General features: G+C 44.1%; 1 protein-coding gene across 1 annotated transcript in view; it reads left to right on the top strand.

Annotated features, from left to right (window-relative positions):
• The window catches only part of SHD (Src homology 2 domain containing transforming protein D), a gene marked incomplete at its 3' end in the record, with an annotated part of 61,125 nt that overhangs the window by 12,232 nt on the left and 22,814 nt on the right, over positions 1-26,079 (top strand). The window contains exons 3-4 of the mRNA XM_081937194.1: positions 14,589-14,718; positions 15,627-15,854. Coding sequence (XP_081793320.1) covers positions 14,589-14,718; positions 15,627-15,854 — 358 coding nt within the window. The remainder of the gene's footprint in view (positions 1-14,588; positions 14,719-15,626; positions 15,855-26,079) is intronic.

Genomic DNA, 26,079 nt, shown 5'->3' with positions numbered 1-26,079 from the left:
GTTAACTGTGCTGAAAGGATTTCACACACTTCCTTTCCTTCCCTTCCCTTCCCTTCCTTTCCCTCTCCATTTTTCCACCTTCCCTTCTTCCTTTCCTTTCCTTCCCCTCTTTCCCTTTCCGTTTCTCCTTCCTTCCCTTCTTCCTTTCCATTCCCTTCCTTTCCCTCTTTCCCTTTCTGTTTCTCCTTCCTTCCCTTCTTCCTTTACATTCCCTTCCTTTCCCTCTTTCCCTTTCCATTTTTCCTTCCTTCCCTCTTCCTTCCCTTCCCTTCTTTCTTTCTTCCCTCTTCCCTTTTGCTTCTTCCCTTCTCTTTCTCTTTCTCTTCCCTTCCCCTCCCCTCTCTCTCTGTGCCTCTTTTTACACAGATGGGAGCTAATGCTTGACCTAGAATGTCACACTCGGCGAGCAAGATCACAGTTCAATTTTATTCACACTGCTTCCCTTGCAATTCTCTGCTTCCTGTTTTGGGGTGGATGTGGGGGGGGGCTAAGGCAACCCCCAGTAGGGATCTGTGTAAGATTAGGAGCTACCTACAACCCCCCCACACACACACACCTCAAACACAATCATGATGTTTAAAAAAAAACCCAGAAATCTGTCGCTTAGTTTAGCAGTTCCATGCACAGATGTGTAGTTTAAAGAGATCTCCTGGTGCATTTCAAAGGGACCATGCAAACGATTGATTAAAGAGCCCAGTCCATATGAAAGGCAAAATCAGGAGCATTGTTCCCTTTCAAACAGGCTCTGCTTTCATCCACCGGTTCAAAGGGGCTCCTTCAAAGGGCCTTCTGCGCACGCCTTTGTGGCAAATTTGCAGCTGATTCAATTGTTTTGCTTTGAGATATATATATATTTTTGAGTCAGGGAGAGGCAATTCCACAGTTTTCACACTTCTCATTTCATCCCTTCTAAGGACAAAGCAAGCAGGGGGTTGGACTAGAAGACCTCCAAGGTCCCTTCTATGGGGACACGGTGGCTCAGTGGCTAAGATGCTGAGCATGTCTATCAGAAAGGTCGGCAGTTCGAATCCCTAGCGCCCGCGTAACAGAGTGAGCTCCCGTTAATTTGTCCCAGCTTCTGCCAACCTAGCAGTTCGAAAGCATGTTAAAAATGCAAGTAGAAAAATAGGAACTACCTTTGGTGGGAAGGTAACAGCGTTCCGTGCGCCTTCGGTGTTTAGTCATGCCGGCCACATGACCGCGGAGACGTCTTCGGACAGCGCTGGCTCTTCGGCTTTGAAATGGAGATGAGCACTGCCCCCTAGAGTCAGGAATGACTAGCTCATATGTGCAAGGGGAACCTTTACCTTAAGGTCCCTGCTCTCAAGACGTCTTGATACATGATACAAAGCCCCAATTTTCATCAGTATACATATAGACTGGGAGAAACCAGGCTCAATAGCAGTGACTGGGAGAGGGATCTTGGAGTCTTAGTGGAGAACCGGTTAAATATGAGGCAGCCATGTGCGGAGGCAGCCAAAAAAACAATGCAATCCTAAATTGCATTAACAGAGGGATACAATCAAGATCAAGGGAGGTACTAATACCACTCTATAAAGCCTTAGTAAGACCACACCTAGAATACTGCATTCAGTTTTGGTCACCACATTATAAAAAAGATGTGGAGACTCTAGAAAAAGTGCAGAGAAGAGCAACCAAGATGATGAGGGGACTGGAGGCTAAAACATACGATGAACGGTTGCAGGAACTGGGCATGGCTTGTCTAGTGAAGAGAAGGACCAGGGGAGACAGAAGAGCAGTTGTCCAATATTTGAGGTGCTGCTACAAAGAGGAGAGGGTCAAGCTATTTTCCAAGGCACCCGAAGGCCACGCAAGGAATAATGGATGGAAATTGATCAAGGAGAGATTCAACCTAGAAATAAGGAGAAATTTTCTGACAGTGAGAACAATAATTGAATCCAGCTTATTTAAACCTTTCAAGGTAAAGCCAAATTAACCACGCTTTAAGGGGGACATTGCCAGGAGAATCCAAAAACAGAGGAATAATCATGCATCAATCAATCCATCCATCCATCAATCCATCAATCAGTCAGTGTTCCAATATTTGAGGGACTGCCAGTCTGCCACAGAGAGGAGGGGAGGTCAACCTGTTTTCCAAAGCACCTGAAGGCTAGACAAGGAACAATGGATGGAAACTGAACAAGGAGAGAGAATCAAGTAGAAATAAGGAGGAATTTCCTGACAGTGAGAACAATCAACCCATGGAACAGAAGTTGCCTTCAGAAGTTGTGGAAGCTTCATCCCTGGAGGCTTTCAAGAAGAGACGGGACTGCCATCTGTCAGAAATGGTGTAGGGTCTCCTGCTTGGGCGGGGAGTTGGACTAGATGACCTACAAGGTCCATTCCAACTCTGTTCATCTGTTAATCTTAGTCCCAAATAGTTTGAAGAATTTTATCACCCATTTTCCTCCTCATCTTTTCTCCCTCATCCCCAAATCTCCATTTTACAGTTTCTCGTTTTATCCAACTCAGAGATAGTCAAAAGAACAGAACAGGATTCCTAGCTTCTCAGCCTTATTATCAACTTTAAAATGAGTGGACTTCAACTTCCAGAATTCCCCAACCAACGATGATCTTGCCTTTGGAAAGTAAATAAGATTCTAGTCCCTAAGGAAGGTGTTTGGAGCATCTTGTTGTTGTTTTGCCTGACTGGCTGTCGTGTCATTTGGCCTGCTAGTTGTGACTTATAAGTAGTCCTTGACTTACAACCACAATTTAGACAAGAATTTCCATTCCTGAGATAGATTGACAGATGGATGATAGATGATAGATTGACAGATAGATCTACCTATATCCATATCCATATCCATATCCATATCCATATGTCTGTCTGTCTGTCTGTCTGTCTGTCTGTCTCTCTCTCTCTCTCTCTCTCTCTCTCTATCTATCTATCTATATATATCTTGTCTGTCTGTCTGCCTGCCTGTCTATCGTCTATCGTCTATCGTCTGTCTGTCTGTCTGTCTGTCTGTCTGTCTTTCTCTATATCTATCTATCTATCTCTATCTATCATTATGTATCATCATCTGTCTTTCTCTATCTATCTATCTATCTATCTATCTATCTATCTATCTATCTATCTATCTATCATCTATCTATCTATCTATCTATCTATCTATCTATCTATCTATCTCTATCTATCTATCTCTATCTATCTATCTATCTATCTATCATCTATCTATCTATCTATCATCATATGTCTTTGTCTATATCTCTATCTATCAATCTATCAATCTATCATCTGTCTTTCTCTATATCTATCTCTATATCTCTGTCTCTGTCTCTCTATCTATCTATCATCGTCTGGTCTATCTATCTATCTATCTATCTATCTATCTATCTATCTATCTATCTTGTCTCTGTTGTCTATCATCTCTGTCTTTCTGTCTGTTTGTCTATCTGTCTTTGTCTGTCTGTCTGTCTGTCTATCTATCTTGTCTATCTATATTCTGTCTATCATCTATCATCTATCTATCTATCATCATCTCTGTCTGTTTGCCTATCTATCTATCTATCTATCTATCTATCTATCTATCTATCTATCTATCTATCTTGTCTCTGTCGTCTATCATCTCTGTCTTTCTGTCTGTTTGTCTATCTGTCTTTGTCTGTCTGTCTGTCTATCTATCTTGTCTATCTATATTCTGTCTATCATCTATCATCTATCTATCTATCATCATCTCTGTCTGTTTGCCTATCTATCTATCTATCTATCTATCTATCTATCTATCTATCTATCTATCTATCTATCTAGTCTCTGTCGTCTATCATCTATATATCATCTCTGTCTTTCTGTCTGTTTGTCTGTGTATCTATCTTTGTCTGTCTGTCTATCTATCTATCTATCTATCTATCTATCTATCTATCTATCTATCTATCTATCTATCTATCTATCTATCATCTATCTATCTATCATCTATCTATCTATCTATCTATCTATCTATCTATCTATCTATCTATCTAGTCTCTGTCGTCTATCATCTATATATCATCTCTGTCTTTCTGTCTGTTTGTCTGTGTATCTATCTTTGTCTGTCTGTCTATCTATCTATCTATCTATCTATCTATCTATCTATCTATCTATCTATCATCTATCTATCTATCATCTATCTATCTATCTATCTATCTATCTATCTATCTATCTATCTATCTATCTATCTATCTATCTATCTTTGTCTATCTGTCTGTCTATCATCTATCCATCTATCTTTCATCTGTCATATATCTATCTTCTAGCATCTATCAATCTCTCTCTCTGCCTCCTTATTATATCATATTTCTCTCTCTCTCTCTGTCTCTCTCTCTCAGAGAGAGGGAGGGAGATAATCTTTTGTCATGTTAAAACTGAGAATTTGACGGTCACCCAGGGGAGGAGCATGGGGCAAATTTGGGGCTTCTCTAATATCTTGCGATTTCTGCTTCTGTGACCCTGTTTTTGGCTGGTCGAAAACAAGGATTCGTCCCAGCCTTGCACTGAACAAATCACCTCTTTTCCGTGTTTGCCTTTCACACTTAGCTTCCTCCATCCCCACCCCTAAACCCCCTCCGGGTGTCCGATTTTAATTAAAATATCGACAGAGTTTACACGCCCTTCGCTCCTGACACTTAATTCACCTGCGATAATAGATCAGAGCACTTAATATACAGTCTGATGAATATATTCCCAATAATGGAGTCGGGGAAGCAGAGCCTGGAAAAAAAAATCAGCAGCAATTGGATGAGGATGATATTAAATGGCGGAAGAAACATTTGGAGGGGGGGAGGGATTTGAACCCGGGTCCTGCTGCGGGCCTCTGGGGGGGAGGAAGAAGGGGGAGATGATGTCACACCTACTCTGCTATGATGTCATCGTGCCAAAGATTAGGGTCTCTTGCCTCATCAATCGTAGGCCATGTTTGCATGAGGGGTGTGATGTCATTGTGGCTTGTTCGGTCATCGTGGCGTCTTCTGTCGTCATGTTCTGTCCTCATGGCTTGTTCTGTCCTCATGGCTTGGGCTGTCCATGGCTTGTGCTATCATCGTGGCTTGTTCTGTCCTCATGGCTTGTTCTGTCCTCATGGCTTGGGCTGTCTTCCTGGCTTGTGCTATCATCATGGCTTGTTCTGTCATCATGGCTTGTTCTGTCCTCATGTTCTGTCCTCATGGCTTGTTCTGTCTTCATGGCTTGGGCTGTCCATGGCTTGTGCTATCATCGTGGCTTGTTCTGTCATCATGGCTTGTTCTGTCCTCATGTTCTGTCCTCATGGCTTGTTCTGTCCTCATGTTCTGTCCTCATGGCTTGTTCTGTCCTCATGGCTTGGGCTGTCTTCCTGGCTTGTGCTATCATCATGGCTTGTTCTGTCATCATGGCTTGTTCTGTCCTCATGTTCTGTCCTCATGGCTTGTTCTGTCTTCATGGCTTGGGCTGTCCATGGCTTGTGCTATCATCGTGGCTTGTTCTGTCATCATGGCTTGTTCTGTCCTCATGTTCTGTCCTCATGGCTTGTTCTGTCCTCATGTTCTGTCCTCGTGGCTTGTTCTGTCCTCATGGCTTGGGCTGTCTTCCTGGCTTGTGCTATCATCATGGCTTGTTCTGTCATCATGGCTTGTTCTGTCATCATGGCTTGTTCTGTCCTCATGTTCTGTCCTCATGGCTTGTTCTGTCCTCATGGCTTGGGTTGTCATTGTAGCTTGTTCTGTACCAGCTGCCGAATTTTCAGGCCCTTCCTCTCCTCTTGGGGATCCCAACTCCCATTATCCTCAGCCCGCAGGGAACCTGGTGCAAAAGACCTATTGTTAAGGATCGGGCAAATGTCTAAATGGGATATATTGAGTTAATTAATACATTAATTAAATTAATGGGATTGAATTGCAATTCTAATGAAATCATGGTTTTTGGAACCCATTTGGCATTTCCCCTTGGGTTTTTAGGGACTGTGCAAACAGATAAATCCTTTTTAAAAATCAGATTAAAGTTGGAATTGTTGGAACCAAAGGAATCTGAATTGAGGCTCCATTAATGCTTAGAATTTAGGCTGCAGGATAATAATGCAGGATAATAATCTGAATTTATGGAGCATTCCTGAAAAAACAATATGCAAAGAGTCTTCCAGGATTAAAAAAAAAAGCTGTAATACAGATAGGACTTACAACAGTTCATTTAGTGACTGTTCAAAGTTGCAATAGGACCGTTATTCACACTTACGACCATATCCCCATGGTCTTGTGACAAACATTTGGACGCTTGGCAACTGACTCATATTTATGACGGTTGCCTGTCCTGGTTTCACGTGATCCCCTTTTGCGACCTTCTGACAAGCAAAGTCCATGGAGAAGCCAGACCCACTTAACAACCGTGTCACTAACTTAACAATAGGAAGGATTCACTTAACAACCATGGCAGGAAAGGACGTAAAACAGGGCAAAACAGACAATTTTGGGCTCAATCATGGTCGTAAGTCGAGGACTACCTGTAGAGCATGGCTGGCTGGGGAATTCTGGGAGTTGAAATCCCAGAATCGAAGTCTCTTCAAATTGTTGAAGTTAAAAAATGGTGGCTTAGTTTGATTACGAAGATCCCGGTCGCTTCTTTTTACTTTCTTAATTCCCTGAAAACGCCGCCAGCGGATTCTCAAACCAGATTAAAAACTCTAATGGAAAGATACCTTGCCAGGGGTCAGGAGGGTCAAAAGCAATTGGTGCATACCGCTAAGAAGGGCCACGGTGCATTCAAATAATTAATCACCTGCCGAAATTAATAAATGTAATAATTATCTCAGCCCAACGAGGGAGGAGGGATGCTAGAACAGTTTCTTTTTTATATATATAAAAGGTTTTCTTTATTTTTTATTTTCAAAACAAACACAACACATAAAATCTTCCTTCTTTACATACTGTAGAAAGTGTATCAGTTGGTTACAAAAAGGCTTTCGTGCATCTCTTCCACGGTCAACAAACATAATTCATATGAACTCAAGTATTTTAACTCAGATATTTATACATGTTACCGTCATCATACCTCCATTTTCATTTGACTATAATTGTTGAAACGTCCTTCATCATAAAATATACCAAGATTTAATACATAACCACATAGTGGCATTTCATTTACTATTTCTAAAATCCTCCAATAACACTGAATCCTTATGTCCTATTCTAGCTAAACATCCATAATATTTAATAACAACATTTTCTAATCCTCCTTTCCAAATCACTATGCTAGAACGGTTTCTCTTGACCTCAGGGTCTCCCAATCTTGGGCAACTTGAAGAGGTGTAGACTTCAACTCCCAGAATTCCCCAGCCACCAACCTAACCGGCAGGACTGTTGTTTCAGGAAAACGTGTGTGTGTGTGTGTGTGTGCGTGCGCGCGCACATCAGCGGTGGGTTTCACATTTTGTTTCCACCAGTTTGCCATGTGTGCGCCCATTCGCTTCGCGTGCGCCGATGCCTGTTTTGCAGGTGCATACGCCACTCCTGCGTACGCGCCCAGCCTTCCGCGTATGTGGTTTGCTCTCTCTCTCGCGCCTTTCGTGCATGTGCCCAGCCTCAAAAACGTAGCACAAATAGGATGGCATAGAGCCAGCGGGATGGGTGGCCGGGCCCACCCACGATTTCCGCTTTACCGGCTGAATACCACCTCTGGCATACCTGCTCTGTATGTGTACAGTATATACACACATACAAAATGCTGATTATTATTAATTAAAATGATTCATTAATTGGGTTTAAAGTAGAGGGATCTTGGAGTCCTAGTGGACAACCATTTAAATAGGAGCCAGCCGTGTGCAGCAGCTGCCAAAAAAGCCAACACAGTTCTAGGCTGCATCAACAGAGGGATAGAATCAAGATCACGTGAAGAGTTAATGCCACTTTATAATGCCTTGGTAAGGCCACACTTGGAATATTTGCATTCAGTTTTGGTCACCACGATGTAGAAAAGATGTGGAGACTTTAGAAAGAGTGCAGAGAAGAGCAACAAAGATGATTAGGGGACTGGAAACTAAAACATATGAAGAACGGTTGCAGGAACTGGGTATGTCTAGCTTAAGAGAAAGAAGGACTAGGGGAGGCATGATAGCAGTCTTCCAATATCTCAGGGGCTGCCCCAAAGAAGAGGGAGTCAAGCTATTCTCCAAGGCACCTGAGGGTAGAACAAGAAGCAATGGGTGGAAACTAATCAAGGAGAGAAGCAACTTAGAACTGAGGAGAAATTTCCTGACAGTGAGGACAATTAATCAGTGGAACAGCTTGCCTCCAGAAGTTGTGAATACCCCAACACTGGAAGCCTTTAAGAAGATGTTGGAGAGCCATTTGTCTGAAACAGTATAGGGTTTCCTGCCTAGGCAGGGGGTTGGATTAGAAGACCTCCAAGGTCCCTTCCAACTCTGCTATTGTATTGTAAATAAGACAAATACAACAAAAATAAATTTTAGTATTATATTTATTGATTACTAAAATAAAATGTTGGTAATGGAACGCAGGGCAAAATAGAAATACTCTTTTTTATGGCATCTTTGTGCCTCTAAGTCTCAAAACATGCAGGGACTTGATCTAAGCTGAAAGTAGCTAAAATAAATCATCGGGGGGGGGGGTGTCTTTGGTGCTTGGTTCTTGGTTTGCAAGTGTTTCATGACCCAACTAGGTAACATCATCAGTGTTAAAAGAGTCTGAAGGAGGAGGAAGAGGAGGTCCTTGGTGGTCTTTGAATTTGCTTATTTCCTTGAAGACGTTTTATTACCATACTAGGTAATATCAGTGCCAGAAGAAAGTTGGATTGACTCTGTTTATATGCAAGTAGCTTGCAATGTTGGTGAGGGTGTTGTTTCCTCATTGGTAGTTCCTTGATTAGGCTGCTGTTGACTATTTGACCGATTGCTTGAGTTGGAAGTGCAAGCCACTGTATATAATCAGAGAACCAACCTTCCACCCTTTTAGCACTGATAATGTTAGCTAGTTGGGTAATGAAACATCTGCAAGAAAACAACCAAGCTCAGAGAGCACCAAGGACATCACAATCCTCCTCCCCCCTCTCCCCCTCCCCACGAACCCCCCTCCCTTCTAGCACTGATGATCTTACCTAGTTTGTGTCATGAAACACCTGGAAAAAACAACAAAGCTCAGAGGGCCCAAAGAACCCCACAGCCTCCTCCCCCTCCCTCCCCTTTAGCACTGATAATGTTAGCTAGTTGGGTAATGAAACGTCTGCAAGAAAATAGTTACACTCAGAGAACACTAAGGAGCCCATAGTCTGTCCCCCTCTCTCCTCCTCCAAACCTTACTCCCTTCTAGCACTGATAACGTTACCTAGCTGGGTCATGAAAGGTCCACCAAGCTCAGAGAGCACCAAGATCAACCTTGATCTACAAATATTCTCCTGCAAATCGTAACCACGCCAGCTTCCGGCAGTCCCAGAAATCCTTTGCTGGTGGGGCAGGCAATGTGTCCCCTCCCCCCCTCTCCTCCCTGCTCCACGCTTTCACCCCGACGCAGCCTGGTTGTCTGTGAACAAGAGAAGAGGACAGCTGTCATTCTGCAGTCAAAAGAGTGTGCAAAGATTGCAAAGAGCCTCTCTCATGTGCAGGGAATGGGAGGGTGGGTGTGGAGGACTGAAGGAAGAAGGACGTTCCCTCTCCTCCGTCCCTCGGGTGCCGTTCGACAGCACTCAATCATCACGCACCGAGCGGGAGAAGAGAGGATAATGGCTGGGGGAAGAGAAGGATTGGCCTACGATTGTCTTGCGGGCTTTTTCTGGCCCGTTGGAGCGCATTTAATGTGCCATCGGGCAGGTGGGTGGGTGAGCAGAGCTATTAGGGTCCACAGGAGAGCAAAGGAGGGGGGCAGAGCGGGCCACCTGACGGGCAGGTGTAAGGCAGAAGGCATAGTAGGACAGGGCAGGCAGGTCTTCACTTGAGGCGAGGCTTTGAGGCCTGAGGATGCCCTCAAGGACAATTAGGGGGGGGGGATCGCAGATGATGGGGGTCCCCAAACCGGCTCCACTGGAGGGCTTCAATCAACCCACTTAGAGCTGGTTCCTGGGTGGGTAGCAGCCCCCCTCTTGGCTGGTGGTTCCCCGGTTCAAAAGGGCCGGATGCCATCCTGACTTAACTTTTCGCACGGAATTGCTTTTTGTGATATAAAATAGGGTAAGAAAGAGAAGAGAAGAGAAGAAGGAGAAAGAGGAGAAGGAGAAATAAAATAGAATAGAATAGAGCAGAGAGAGAGAGAGAGAGAGAAACAGAGAGAAAGAGAGAGAGAGAGATTATTGAGAGAGATGATGGATAGATAGAGGTAGATGATAGATATAGATGAAAGAAAGAGAATAAAATAGAATAGAATCAGGGATGGGTTTCTGCCGGCATTACTGCCAGTTCGATGCGCACACACTTTGCAAATGCATGCACCTGATGCGCTCTCTGCATGCATGCACGGTTGCCCGTATATAGGTCTGTGCATGCGCAAAACATTAAAAATGACAAAAAACCCACCATGCTGTGGTGACCGGAAAACCAGCTCGGGGGCATGGCGGGAATGGAATGGAATAGAATAGAATGGAACAGAATAGAATAGAATAGAATAGAATGGAATGGAATGGAATGGAATAGAATGGAACAGAATAGAATAGAATGGAACAGAATAGAATGGAATGGAATAGAATGGAACAGAATAGAATAGAATGGAACAGAATAGAATGGAATGGAATGGAATAGAATAGAATGGAATGGAATAGAATAGAATGGAACGGAATAGAATGGAATAGAATGGAATAGAATAGAATGGAATGGAATGGAATAGAACGGAATAGAATGGAATAGAATAGAATGGAATGGAATGGAATGCAATAGAACGGAAAAGAATGGAACAGAACAGAATAGAATGGAATAGAATAAAATGGAATGGAATAGAATGAAATATAATAGAATGGAATAGAATGGAACAGAATGGAATGGAATAGAATGGAATGGAATGGAATAGAACGGAATAGAATGGAATGGAATGGAATAGAATAGAATGGAATAGAATGGAACAGAACAGAATAGAATAGAATGGAATAGAATAGAATGGAATGGAATAGAATAGAATGGAACAGAATAAAATGGAATAGAACGGAATAGAATGGAATAGAATAGAATGGAATGGAATGGAATGGAATAGAACGGAAAAGAATGGAACAGAACAGAATAGAATGGAATGGAATGGAATAGAACGGAATAGAACGGAATAGAATAGAAAGGAATGGAATAGAACAGAATGGAATGGAATAGAATGGAATGGAATAGAATGGAATGGAATAGAATGGAATAGAATAGAATGGAATAGAATAAAATGGAATAGAATAGAATGGAATATAATAGAATGGAATAGAATGGAACAGAATGGAATGGAATAGAATGGAATGGAATGGAATGGAATGGAATAGAACGGAATAGAATGGAATAGAATAGAATGGAATGGAATGGAATAGAACGGAATAGAATGGAACAGAACAGAATAGAATGGAATAGAATAGAATGGAATGGAATAGAACGGAATGGAATGGAATGGAATAGAATGGAATAGAATAGAATGGAATGGAATAGAATGGAATAGAATAGAATGGAATAGAATAAAATGGAATGGAATAGAATGGAATAGAATAGAATGGAATAGAATGGAACAGAATGGAATGGAATAGAATGGAATAGAATGGAATGGAATGGAATAGAATGGAATAGAATAGAATGGAATGGAATAGAACAGAATGGAATGGAATAGAATGGAATAGAATAGAATGGAATGGAATAGAATGGAATAGAATAGAATGGAATAGAATAAAATGGAATGGAATAGAATGGAATATAATAGAATGGAATAGAATGGAACAGAATGGAATTGAATGGAATGGAATGGAATGGAATAGAACGGAATAGAATGGAATAGAATAGAATGGAATGGAATGGAATAGAACGGAATAGAATGGAACAGAACAGAATAGAATGGAATAGAATAGAATGGAATGGAATAGAACGGAATGGAATGGAATAGAATGGAATAGAATAGAATGGAATGGAATGGAATAGAATGGAATAGAATAAAATGGAATGGAATAGAATGGAATATAATAGAATGGAATAGAATGGAACAGAATGGAATGGAATAGAATGGAATAGAATGGAATGGAATGGAATAGAACGGAATAGAATGGAATAGAATGGAATGGAATGGAATAGAACGGAATAGAATGGAACAGAACAGAATAGAATGGAATAGAATAGAATGGAATAGAATAGAATGGAATGGAATAATAGAATGTAAAATAGAATGGAATAGAATGGAACAGAATGGAATGGAATAGAATGGAATGGAATGGAATAGAACGGAATAGAATGGAACAGAACAGAATAGAATGGAATAGAATAGAATGGAATAAAATAGAATGGAATGGAATAGAATGGAATATAATAGAATGGAATATAATAGAATGGAATAGAATGGAACAGAATGGAATGGAATGGAATAGAATAGAATAGAATAGAATAGAATAGAATGGAATGGAATGGAATGGAATAAACTTTGTGCATTAAAATGTACATACATTTAAAATGAAATTTTGTCTCATGCAGCTCTTAAAGGGTCACCAGCTCCAATTTTACACTACATAAACCTGACAAGACAGATGAATACAAAATTATGTTTATACCCACATATATTACGTGACACAGAGAAGCAACACATGGGATGCCGAAGGAGCCACATATCGTGGCCCGGTGCACCCCAGGCTTTGAAGAGAGACAGCCTCGGAGGACAAAAACCTCAGCGTCACACCGTTGCTATGAAGGGCTTGGGGCTCACTAGACGTTGTTGTTGTGGTGCGGCAAGCGGGGGAGGGGAGGGTGACGTTGTGCGGTGATGGCACCACTTGGGTAGGTGTGGATGTGACGTGTTCCTGGAATAAGCCTCTGACTCAATGGGGGTGAGCTCAGGTCGGTGTCAGGCAATTCACATCTTGGGGAAGCCTCTTTAAAGTCGTAAGCCTCGACTTACGACCGGTTGCGATCCTTCTTCCTTCAGCCTTCCTTCCTTCTGTCCTTCAGATGGAACTATCTGGGATAACTTAGAACCCCGATTGGAAGCTCTGAAGGTCTCTTCCTCTCTCTCTTTCTCTCTGTGTGTCTGCCTGTCTTCCTTTCTGTTTTTCTCTCTCGCCGTCTCTCTATCTGTCTTTCTCTCTTTCTTTCTCCCTGTCTGTCTCTCTGACTATCTGTCTTTCTTTTTCTCTCTCTCTCTTTCTCTCCGTCTCGGTGTATCTCTCTCTCCCCTCCTGTCTCTCTCTCTCTCTTTGTCTCTCTCTGTCTGCCTGTCTTTCTCTTTCTTTCTCTCTCTCCCTGTCTCTTTCTGTCTTTCTCTCTCTCTCTTTTTCTCTCTCTGTCTGCCTGTCTTTCTCTCTTTCTCTCCGTCTCTGTGTGTCTCTCTCTCCCTCCTGTCTCTCTGTTTCTGTCTCTGTCTGCCTTTCTTTCTTTCTGTCTTTCTCTTTCTTTCTCTTTCTTTCTCTCTCTGTCTGTCTTTCTCTCTGTCTGCCTATCTTTCTGTCTTTCTCGCTGTCTCTCTATCTGTCTGTCTTTCTTTTTCTCTCTCTCTCTCTCTCCATCTCTGTGTGTCTCTCTCTTCCCTCCTGTCTCTCTCTCTCTCTCTGTCTGCCTGTCTTTTTTCTGTCTTTCTCTTTCTTTCTTTCTCTCTCTCTCTCTCTCCCTGTCTGTCTGTCTTTCTCACTCTCTTTTTCTCTCTCTGTCTGCCTGTCTTTCTTTCTGTCTTTCTCTCTCGACATCTATCTGTTTTTCTTTCTTTCTCTCTGTCTGACCAACTCTGTCTTTCTTTTTCTCTCTCTCTCTTTCTCTCCATCTCTCTCTCTCTCTCTCTTCTCTGTCTGCCTTTCACTCTTTCTCTCCATCTCTTTCTCTGTCTCTGTCTCTCTGTCTTTCTCTCTCTCTCTGTCTGCCTTTCCCTCTTTCTTTCTCTCCGTCTCTTTCTCTCTCTCCATCTCTCTGTCTTTCTGTGTGTGTGTGTCTCTCTCTCTCTTCATCTCTCTGTCTTTCTCTCCGTCTCTCTCTGTCTGCCTTTCACTCTTTCTCTCCATCTCTTTCTCTCTCTCTCTCCATCTCTCTGTCTTTCTCTCTGTGTGTCTTTCTCCCTTTCTTTCTGTCTCTCTCTCCATCTCTCTCTCTCTCCGTCTCTCTCTGTCTTTCTTTCTCTCTCCCCCCATCTCTCTGTCTCTTTATCTCTCTCCATCTCTCTGTCTCTCTGTCTCTCTGTCTCAGAAGCCAGAGTCATCTAACAACCGTGGTACTGATTTAACAGCTGCAGCGACTCACTTAACAACTGTGGCAAGAAAGGTCGTAAAACTGGGCCACCTAACGAATGTCTCGCTTAACGAATTTTGAGTTCTGTTGTGATCGCAATTCGAGGACTATCTGTATTACGAAGTTAACTGAGTAAAATTTAAAAAAAATAGTAATACTTAAATTAATTATTATTTTATTTATTGAATTGGTTACATTAATGATGGAATTAACATTATTTGCTGAAATGAAGCCCTTCTCCTTTCCCCTTAGGCCCCTGGAGAGAGTGAATATTCGGATCCCTTCGACGCTCACCGGGAACCGAAAGGAGAGGGCGAGGAAGATGCTGGCCTGGAAAACAACGGCTACATGGAGCCCTACAATGCCCAGAGGGTGGTGGCTGGTAAGTGAAGGAAAATAAGACAGGGAATGAAAAAGTAACGGACAAGAAAAAGAAAGAAAAAAGAGTGACTTTCTCCTTTCTCCTAATAAATAAAAGACCATTTTACAGGTATTCCTTGACTTATGATGGTAACGGAGTCTCCCCATCACGGTTCTAAGCCGGGACAGTTGCAAAACGGGTTGGCCATCGATTTTACGACCTTTTTTTTGCAGAGGTCGTTAAGTGAATTGCACAGTCATTAAACGAATCAAGCTCCCCCCCCCCATTAACTTGGCTTCTTGGAAACAGGTGTTGGAAATTCACGCCGGTTGCCAAGCACCCAAATTTTGATCCAGTGACCAAAATTGGAGATGCTGCAACGGTCGCTAAGTGTGAAAAATGGTGCTAAGTCACTTTTTTCAGTGCTGTTGTAGCTTTGAATGGTCACTGAACGAATGGCCGTAAGTCGAGGACTATGTGTACGATTAGATCCTTTGAACAGCTGCTACATGAACGGTCGTAAGTCCAGAACAACCTGTATGATGGGGAGCCTTCAAATGGTCATTAAGTGAATGGTCGTAGGTTGAGGACTCCCTACATGATGGAATCCTTTGAACAGTCGCTAAACAATCGGTCGTAAATTGAAGACGTATGAGGGGGTCCTTCAAGCAGTCGTTAAGTGAATGGTCATAAGCCAAGGATTCTCTTATGACGGGACTCTTTGATTGCTAAATGGACGGTCGTAAATCGAGGACTCCCTGCATGTATCGGATCCTTCAAATGATCGCTGAAGGAGTGGTTGCAAGTTGAGGTGTCCTTCTACGGCGAGGTCCTTTGAACGGTCACTAAACAAACGGCCGTAAGTCGAGGACGACGGGATCCTTTCCTGAACGAAACAGCCGCTAAAGTTTTTTTCTCTCGGTTCGCAGACCTCCAGCGGAAAAACGAACGGGAGGAACAGCGGGTGAAGACATCCCGGATCGGCCTGCAGCTGTACGACACCCCTTACGAGGAGAAGGAGGCCGAGGCCGACCCCGAGGCCGGCCCCATGGAGAAGCCCCCCAAGAGCCGCCTGCCCCAGGAGGATGAGCGGCCGGCCGACGAGTACGACCAGCCCTGGGAGTGGAAGAAAAATCACATTTCGCGGGCTTTCGCTGGTGAGTAGGCAAGGATCCCCTCCGCCTCCCCCAAATGCTGTAATTTGTAAAAAAAAAAAAAAAACCAGGGTTAAAACTTCGGGATTCATAATAACCCCCGGGTCTTTTGATTTATGAATGCTGCGTCTGCTGCTTAAGTTTCTAGTCCTCAAGAGCTTTCTTCCCCGCGGGAAACTGGTTTGCATTGAAGCTAGAATCAGTTCTAATCTCTGATCTGCTGCCCCCACTTCCCCCAAATGCTAGATCAGGGGTCTCCAACCTTGGCAACTTTAAGACTTGTGGACTTCAACTCCCAGAATTCCTCAGCTGGCTGAGGAATTCTGGGAGTTGAAGTCCACAAGTCTTAAAGTTGCCAAGGTTGGAGACCCCTGTGCTAGATACTCTGGAACAGGGGTGTCCAACTTGGTCACTTTAAGGCTCATGGACTTCAACTTCCAGGATACCCCAGCCAGCCACCGTGGCTAATTTGCATGACTGGGTTGGGGAATTCTGGGAGTCGTAGTCCACAAGTTTTAAAATGTCCAAGTTCGACACCCCTGTTTGAGAGCATCTAGCATTTTGGGGGGCAGGGAGGGCAGAGACAGCAGACCAGAAGTTAGAACTGAGTCTAGTTGAAATGCAAGCGAGTTTCCCTGGAAGAAAACTCCTGAGGACTAGTCACTTAGCAGCGGACTGCAAGGTTGAATACCCCTGCTCTAGACAAAAATACCCCAAAAAGGAGCTTGAGCGTAAAATCCACTTTCAAGGAAACCTCTGTTAAAAATAAACAAATAATTTTCTAGTCCTCGTGCTTCGTCCATTTGACAGCGTGTATCCCTAGCAGAAGGGAAGGAAAACTTAACTTTTGTATCGTATCACCTGTAATAAAATTAAACTAAAGAGCTGAAGCAAACTTTTTAAAGAAAATTGCAGAGAGGGAGGGAGGGTGAAAAGAGAGAGAGAGAGAGAGAGAGAGAGAGAGAGAGAGAGAGAGAGAGAGAGAGAGAGAGAGAGAGAGAGAGAGAGAGAGAGAGAGAGAGAGAGAGAGAGAGAGAGAGAGAGAGAGAATGGTGCTGAGAGGTTTTGGGGAAGATCTTATCATCAGCAAATGATTCCTAATTTTTTTCCTGTGCTTTTTCTTCTCATTTTAAACAAGTGAGTAAAACCCTACATGTAGCATTTCTAATTAGGTCATTGTTTCTCAAGGTTGATAACTTTAAGACTCTGTGGACTTCAATTCCCACAATTCCCCAGCCATCCCCACTCCCTCTTAGCACTGATGATGTTATCTAGTGGGGTCATGGAAAGTCTGAAAGAAAACCACCAAGCTCAGAGAGCACCAAGGACCCCACAGTCCTCCTCCTCTTCCTCTTCCCCCACCTCCCCCTCCTTTCTACAAACCCCGATCCCTTCTAGCACTGATGATGTTATCTAGTGGGGTCATGAAAAGTCTGCAAGAAAACCACCAAACTCAGAGAGCACCAAGGGCCTCCCAGTTCAACTCCAAGCTACAAATATTTTCTTCTACTTTAGAAGAATTTTTCCCTTTTGTTCTCCAGCATGTAGCTCGGTAGTCAACACAACAATAACGGAAGATAAATAAAGATAAAATAAACAAATAGGAAGGAATTGTCCTCTAAGCTATCATTATTCCAGTCCTTTGAGAAGTGCAGATTGGTGCCAGCATAAAATAAGGCCCCTTAATATAAGACAACAACAAGAACAACAACAACAGAATAACAAAGTTGGAAGGGACCTTGGAGGTCTTCTAGTCCAACCCCCTTTGGAAGGAGGAGGGTGTGAAAAAGGTGGCAAGTAACAGCTACAGGTAATCCTCGACTTACAATGGAGCCCAACATTTCTGTGGCTTTGTGAGACATTTGTTCAGTGAATTTTGCCCCATTTTACAACAATTCCTGCCACAGTTTGTAAGTGAATCGTCACAGTGGCTGAGTTGGTAACACGGTCATTAAGCGAATCTGGTTTCCCCATTTTACTTTGCTTGTCAGGAGGTCGCAAAAGAGGATAACTCCGGGACACGACATCTGTCATAAATAAGAGTTGGGGGCCAAAATGTGAATTTTGATGACGTGACCACGGAGATACCGCAATGGGTTGTAAGCAAGAGAAGCAAGTCATTTCTTCCGGTGTCGTCGTAACTTCGAATGGTCACTAAATGAACAGTTGTAACTCGAGGACTACCTGTAGTTTTTTTTTAAAAAAACACGCAACTCTATGCTTCCAGCTTCTCATACGACACACTTTTGAGAGTCCTTCCTGTCTAAAGAGGCTTTGATTGTTGCATCCTTTATGGATTTGGAATCTCTTTTATCACTCCGCAAAGTTTCATCCTTTTCCACTCGGCCGCTGAAATCAAAAGACCCCCAAAGAAATCCCTTTTGTCCCTCTCTCCTTCTTTCACTTCCAGAATCCTCCCTGTTCTGTCCTAGGCTTCAGAAAATCCCGAAACAGGCTCCTTGTCTTGCAAAAAAAACCCCACCCTTTTTATTTGGTTAATGTGAATTCTTTGCATTCACATTCAGAAAAAGTCCCAGCAATAAGAAGTCTTTCAAAGTTTAATTGAACAACAGACCTTATCAGTCCTTGGATAGTTGCCAGGCTGAAAGATTCTAGTGTCCTGACCCAGGCTTCCTTAAAAAGCATGAAGCGGAGTCTTGGTCCCGGCAAAACGCCTTTTATTTACACGACTGCGAATTCCTTTCATTCACAGTCCGCTTAGCAAACAGTCTTCCAGAGGAATATTCATCAACACGAACCTTATCTCATTTGGAGAATTGCCAAATAACTAATTTCCAAACGCAGGGCAAAGCAAAACGTGGCACAGAGTCTCTTATAGTTACAAACAATTTTCCTCTCTTGAAACGACCCAAGGAACGAATTGTTTCCTGCAAAAGCCCCCTCTCCGTTTGCTCCTCTTTTGTTTCCTGTGGGAGGGGCCAATCACCTCCCAAGTGTGGCTTTACTCCTAAGTTGACCCTGCTTTCTGAGTTGTTCTTGTCTTCTGGCAGCTCTGCGCATGCGCACACTGGGAACAGACTCCAGCTGTTCCTCTGCCTCACTGCTGTCTAGCTCTCTCTCTACCTCCGACACAGAGCCTTCGTCTGAACTTTCCTCAGCCCCCAGGACTGGCCCATGTTCCTCCCCAACCTCCTCACTGCCCGACTCTGCTGCCAGCTCTGCTGGCCACTGGCAGGCCCCAACATCTGGTCACAACACTGTACAATGACATACCTGGCAAAAAGATAATAAGCAAATCTTCACACAAGTAAATGAACTCATTGTCTCCTGCAAACTCCACTCCCCCTTTGTTCCTATTTATTCTCTATGGGAGAGGCCATTCAACGTCCACTTGTGCCTTTACTCCCAAGTCGACCCCTGTTCTTTAGCTGTTTCCTTCGTCTGGCAACTCTGGGCATGCACACACTGGGAACAGGCTCCAGCTGTTCTTCTGCCCCACTTATGTCTGACTCTGAAGGCAGCTGGTAACTGTCGGACGGCTCTGGCCCCCTCTCTGCCTCCGACACAGAGCCCTCGTCCGAGCCTTCCCCAGACTCCAGGACTGGCCCAGATTCCCCTCCAACCTCCTCACTGTTTGACTCTGCCACCAGTTCCTCTGGCCGCTGGTGGGCCACAACACTCCCTTAAATCTTTCCCCGGGATCTTTTGGATTGGCTTTGATCTTTCTCCCCAATTTTCCCACTCTCTCTCCAAGTCATTTCAAGAAACCCCCGACGTCACTTAATGGAATAATAGCGGTGGCTGAATGTCTGGAATTGACGGTGCCAGCATTGGGTTGGGGCTGGCAGGCGCTGCTGAACATTAAGCTTGTGTGTGTGTGTGTGTGTGTGTGTGTGTGTGTGTGTGTTTGTGTGTGTAGCCTCTTCAGTTCTCCCCCTTGTTCTCCATCACTCATCTCAAGAGCTCTTTTCCATCCGGATGATCGGTGGGTCCCTGTGGATTTGGCACCGTGGTGAAGTCGTGTGTGTGTGTGTTTGTGTGTGTGTGTGTGTGTGTCTCCCATCAGTGCGAAGCCCAGCGGTTTGTTTTGAAAAGGAGAGACACCCCGACAACGCGCAAGGCGAATGTCAAGAGCTCCTCTTGTCATCTCGGCAGTGCTGGCAGGGCCAAGATAAAATTATCTCCCGCCATAGACAGCTGAGCTGTAATTGTGTCCGCCGAGTAGATTTTAGAATTGCATTTCCTCTGACAATTGCCAAGCCGAATTGTTTTCTTGTTTTTATCCTTGCAACAATCAATCCGAATAGAGCTGGAAGGGACCTTGGAGGTCTTCTAGTCCAACCCTCTGGCCAAGCAGGAGATCCTATACCCTTGCAGATAGGTCTCTTCCAGTCTCTTCTTAAAAGCCTCCAAGGGTTGGAGCCCCCCACAACTTCTGGAGGCAACTTCTGTTCCACTGGTTAATTGTCCCCACTGCCAGGAAGTTTCTCCTTAATTCCAGGTTGCTTCTCTCCTCCATTAGTTTCCATTCACTGCTTCTTGTCTTGGTTTAAACTTGATTTAAATCATAATTAGGATAGAGCTGAAAGGGACCTTGGAGGTCTTCTAGTCCAACCCCCTGCCTAGGCAGGAAACCCTATACCGTTTCAGACAAATGGCTATCCAACATCTTCTTAAAGACTTCCACTGTTGGGGCATTCACAACTTCTGAAGGCAATTTCTGTTCCACTGATTAATTGTTCTAACTGTCAGGAAATTTCTCCTCAGTTCTAAGTTGCTTCTCTCCTTAATTAGTTTCCACCCATTGCTTCTTGTTCTACCCTCAGGTGCCTTGGAGAATAGCTTGACTCCCTCTTCTTTGTGGCAACCCCTGAGATATTGGAAGACTGCTATCATGTCTCCCCTAGTCCTTCTTTCTATTAAACTAGACATACCCAGTTCCTGCAACCGTTCTTCATATGTTTAAGCCTCCAGTTCCCTAATCATCCTAGTTCTGTGAGAGCAAACCCATGCCACACATGCCAGAGGTGGCACACAGAGCCCTTTCTGAGGACGTGTGCACCATCACCAGCTGCACTTCCAGGTTCCATTGTGCAGATGTGCACCAGACAGCTGCTTTCTTCCAGTTTCTGGCACGCGCACCTGGACTGCGAAAGCTGGAGCACCGGAACCCCGAAGGGAGCAGCTGTCCAGCACATGCCTGCAACAGAACCAGGAAGTGCCACTGGACACCACACGCAGTGGGCAGCTGTTCTCTTCTGGGTTCTGGTGCTCCAGAATCCAGTTTTGGCACTCAGCGCCGAAAAGGTGAATTGTCGCTGTCCTAATTGCTCTTCTCTGCACATTTTCCAAAGTCTCAACATCTTTTGTGTAATGTGGGAACCAAAACTGGATGCAGTTATTCCAGGTGTGGCCTTACTAGGGTTTCATAAAGCGGTACTAATACAATACAATGCAATACAATAGTAGAGTGGGAAGGGACCTTGGAGGTCTTCTACTCCAACCCCCTGCCTAGGCAGGAAACCTTATACCGTTTCAGACAAATGGCTATCCAACGTCTTCTTAAAGACTTCCAGTGTTGGGGCATTCACAACTTCTGGAGGCAACTTCTGTTCCACTGATTAATTGTTCTAACTGTCAGGAAGTTTCTCCTCAGTTCTAAGTTGCTTCTCTCCTTGATTAGTTTCCACCCATTGCTTCTTGTTCTACCCTCAGGTGCCTTGGAGAATAGTTTGACTCCCTCTTCTTTGTGGCAACCCCTGAGATATTGGAAGACTGCTATCATGTCTCCCCTGGTCCTTCTTTCTATTAAACTAGACATGCCCAGTTCTTGCAACCGTTCTTCATATGTTTTAGTCTCCAGTCCCCTCATCCTCTTTGTTGCTCTTCTCTGCACTCTTTCTAGAGTCTCCACATCTTTTCTACATCGTGGTGACCAAAACTGAATGCAAATATTCCAAGTGTGGCCTTACCAAGGCATTATAAAGTGGCATTAACCCTTCACGTGATCTTGATTCTATCCCTCTGTTGATGTAGCCTAGGACTGTGTTGGCTTTATAATACTTCATGTGATTTTGATTCTACACCTCTGTTTATACACCTAGGATTGTATTTGCTTTTTTGGCTGCTGCTGCACACAGCTGGCTCATATTTAAGCGATCATCCACTAGGACTCCAAGGTGCCTCTCACAGTGACTGTTTTTGAGACAGGTTTCGCCTCATACTTGTCCTTTTGGTTTTTCCTATCTAAGGGTAAAACGGTAGTTGTCAACATACAACCACGATCAAGCTGAACATTTTTGCTGCTAAGTGAGACGTTGGTTGTGAGTTTTGCCTCATTTTACAATCTTTCTTGCCACAGTGGTTAGGTGAACCACTGCAGTTCTTCAGTTAGTAGCACGGTTGTTAAGTGAATTTGGCTTCCTCGTGGACTTGGCTCATCGGAAGGTCGCCAAAGGGGGATCTCGTGACCCCGGGATACCGCAACCCTCACAAATATGATGCCAGGGTTCCGAATAGCATCCAAAAGTAAATCAGAGTCCAAGGCAACTTTTTGAGTCCAAGGCAACTTTTTGAGTCCAAGGCAACTTTTTGGGAGGGAAACAGAATTAGAATTAATACAGTTGAAGAGGCTGAGACTTCATTAAAAAACATAGTTCTCTCCTAGAGGACAAAAATTGGGGAGGTGGTAAAAAAGGTAGTAATGTACAAGATATGAAGGAGGGGGGGCTGTGGCTCCACCTGGGCACAGGGAGGAGGGAGCAATATCGAAAAGGCTCAGGTCACAAAAATAAATGTATTTGAAATACTATGATAATTGTTGATATACTAGAAAGTGACAAAGAAAGAGATGATTGAACATATGGCTGATATAATGTAAAACAAGATTCTGTTTATGCTTATCTTTTATACGTTGTTTTTAACATTGTAAAAATTGTGAGATTTGGGGGGATTTCTACCACTAGCATGGGAGCTGCCAAAATTTTCTTTGTACCCTTTTTACCTTTCCCTATAAATGTTCAAAAACCAATAAAACTCTTTAAAAAAGAAAGAGTCCAAGGCAAAGTATTGCTCAAAGTCCCAATTTGTTAAGAGAGCCATGTTGGCACATCTGGGAAAACCCGAATCTGAAAGCTTCCAAGTTTTCCCCACCCAGTTGAAAGTTCAAGATCTTGCCCCCCACCACACCCACCAGTCCATCCCATGGTCCAATCTCCCACTGCCACGCTGGCAGCTTCCACCCACCCAGTCCCGGTCAGGTGCAGAGGTGCAAAGACAAAGGATGACCTTGGCTTCCTAGAAAGAATGTTGTTATGGCTACATCGCATCTCACTCCGTACAATCCCCCCCCATTTTCCCACAATTGAAAATGCATAGTAGAATAATAGAAAGTGTGGCAGGCCAAAGATCCAGAAGATCTTGCCAAGTCAGTTGCCAAGCATCTGAATTTTGATCACACCCCTAAGGATGCTGCAGTGGGCGTAAGTGTGAAAATCGGACATACCGTATTTTTCGGACTATAAGACGCACCAGGGTATAAGACGCACCAAGTTTTCAAAGAGGTAATCAAGAAAAAAAAAAGGTTTTGCCTTCCCTCAGCTCTCAGAAGCACTTTGCAGGCTTCATCAGGCCTGGGGTAAGGCAAAAAAGTCTCAGCTTTTGTGAAAAAAACAATTTTTCGCTAAAATAGGATGCGGGAGCAGAGCTTCGGGATGCCAAAAATGGCTGTATTCGGTGTATAAGATGCACCAACATTTCCATGCTCTTTTAGGGGGGAAAGGTCCGTCTTATACTCCAAAAATATGGTAAGTCTCTTTTTTCAGTGCCATTGTAATGTGGACACTAAATGAACTGTTGTAAGTTGAGGACTACCCGTAAGGCAGGGCACTGCCACCCGTTGAGACCCAGCCAAAAAAATAATAATGGGAAAATCTGTGTAAGAGTTTTCCGTAAACTTTGAAAATGTCAACTTCTCCCGATTGCTCACTTTTGGCAAAAGGGTCACGTTGCAGTCATCAGCCTGGGAGAATTTTTGTACAGCTTCCCGCCGACGACGACACTTGTAGGAAATTGGAGAGCAATTGTAGTGCTTCTGCTTGCAAGAGCCCCAAATGAGGAGAGCAAATATTTTCTCTGAACATAACGGAGGCTTGTGCAAACTTTATTCTATAAAGGAAGGGGAGCGTGGCTTTGTCACATTGGAGGAAGGATGCGTGCCGAACGGCAACTTGGGAGCGGATGAAAAGAATGTAAAATTCATGCATGAGGAAAATGACATCTCCCCCCCCCCACCTTTTAGCTGCTCTAGAGCAGTGTTTCTCAAACTTGGTGACTTTAAGTCCTGTGGACTTCAACTCCCAGAATCCCCCAGCCAGCTGTGCTGGCTGGGGGTTTCTGGGAGTTGAAGTCCACAGGACTTAAAGTCACCAAGTTTGAGAAACACTGCTCTAGAGGAAGAAGGAGACTCTCCGTCATCAGATTGTGCTTGTTCCAAAGGTGCTTCCCCCCCCCCCCCCCCACAAAGGCCACTGGGCTTCCCTGGTTTTAACAGATTAACAGAATTGAAAGGGACCTTGTAGGTCATCTAGTCCAACCCCCCGCCCAAGCAGGAGACCCTACTCCTTTTCTGACAGGTGCCAGTCCAATCTCTTCTTGAAAGCTTCCAGGGATGAAGCTCCCACAACTTCTGAAGGCAACTTCTGTTCCATGGGTTGATTGTTCTCACTATCAGGAAATGTCTCCTTATTTCCAGGTTGAATCTCTCCTGGGTCAGTTTCCATTCATTATTCCTTCAGGTGCTTTGTATAATAGCTTGACCCCTTCCTCTCTGTGGCAGCCCCTCAAATATTGGAAGACTGCTATCATGTCTCCCCTGGTCCTTCTTTTCTCTAAACTAGACGTACCCAACTCTTGCAACCGTTCATTGTATGTTTTCGCCTCCAGTATCCTAATCAGATTACAGATTAACAGAGTTGGAAGGGACCTTGTAGGTCATCTAGTCCAACTCCCTGGTCAAGCAGGAGACTCTCTTGCTCTATTACTCTGTAGAGAGAATGAACCTTCAGAATGTTACAGGCCATGGCCTCGTGGTGACCCGCTTAACAAGCAGCCAAAATCCCAGACTCAATTACAGCCGTAACTCGAGGACAACCCTGCAGGCTGCATTTTCCCCGCACGAGTCACCCATCGAGCGAGCATTTGCTTCCCGGAATGACTCCTAGCTAAAAAATAAAAATACTTTTTATATGATTTTGTGTGGGTTTTTTTTTTTTTTAAATGGAGGGTTGAAGAAGAGGCGATTCTCCATCTTTCGCGCCGTTAAAAATAAATGTGATAAAAGCGCACCTCCCCCCTGTTTTTAAGCCGCAAAAAAAAAAAAAAAAAAAGAATAGGACCACTCAGAATTCAAGAAAGGCAATTTATCTTTGAATATATGATATTGAGGAAGGAAAGAAGTGCCTCCCCACCCCGGCACGGCCTATCTCTGGGGGTGCAGAAAAGTCACATCTGATCCACCCATTGCCTCTCTCTGGCGTAGCTGATAAGAGATACGGCAGGTAAATTTAGCGGCTCTTTCTCTTATCAGCTGTGATATGCTTCCCACCGGCTCTGCCTGGAGCATTCAGATAAAAACAGCAGGCAAAGTGCCTGAGCTGCCCGTTGCATCTCTGCGTGAGTTCCTGCTCTAAGAAATCTATAGGTGGTCCTCAATTTATGATTTGCTGATTTGCTGCCTTACGTTCTGGGTTTCACGGACGCCCGGCTACCTTAAGCAATCTCATGTGTGCTCCAGTGGTGGGTTGCTGCCAGTACGGACCAGTACGGCCATACTGGTAGTGGCCAGGAGCAGCTGAGAGCATAGCAGTACAGCAGCTTGTTTAATCCACCTACCCACCACGTTCTATAGCTGTATTTATACCAAAAGGCACACTGCCCATGAGTGCATAGGGTGCAGAGCTTCATCTTGATGATGTGCGGACAGGTGGGGGGGGAGGGAGCTGGAACCGGTTCTAAACGGCACAGTAGATTTGTGGAACCTCTTCTATAGAAGAGGTTAGAACTGGCAGGAACCCACCCCTGGTGTGCTCCCTTGCTTTCTTTTTATTCCTGGGTATGACAGAATAAGAGAGGTGGAAGGGACCTCGGAGGTCTTCTAGTCCAACCCCCTGCTCAGGCAAGAAACCTTATACCCGTGATGGCGAGCCTTTTCAGTGCCCAAACCAGAACATTTGTGTATGGGTATGCATGCACATATGCCGGAGGGTTG

Source organism: Natrix helvetica (assembly GCF_964273705.1).
Source record: "Natrix helvetica genome assembly, chromosome: 1".
Taxonomy (NCBI): domain Eukaryota; kingdom Metazoa; phylum Chordata; class Lepidosauria; order Squamata; family Natricidae; genus Natrix; species Natrix helvetica.
This window is presented reverse-complemented; position numbering and strand designations above follow the sequence as displayed.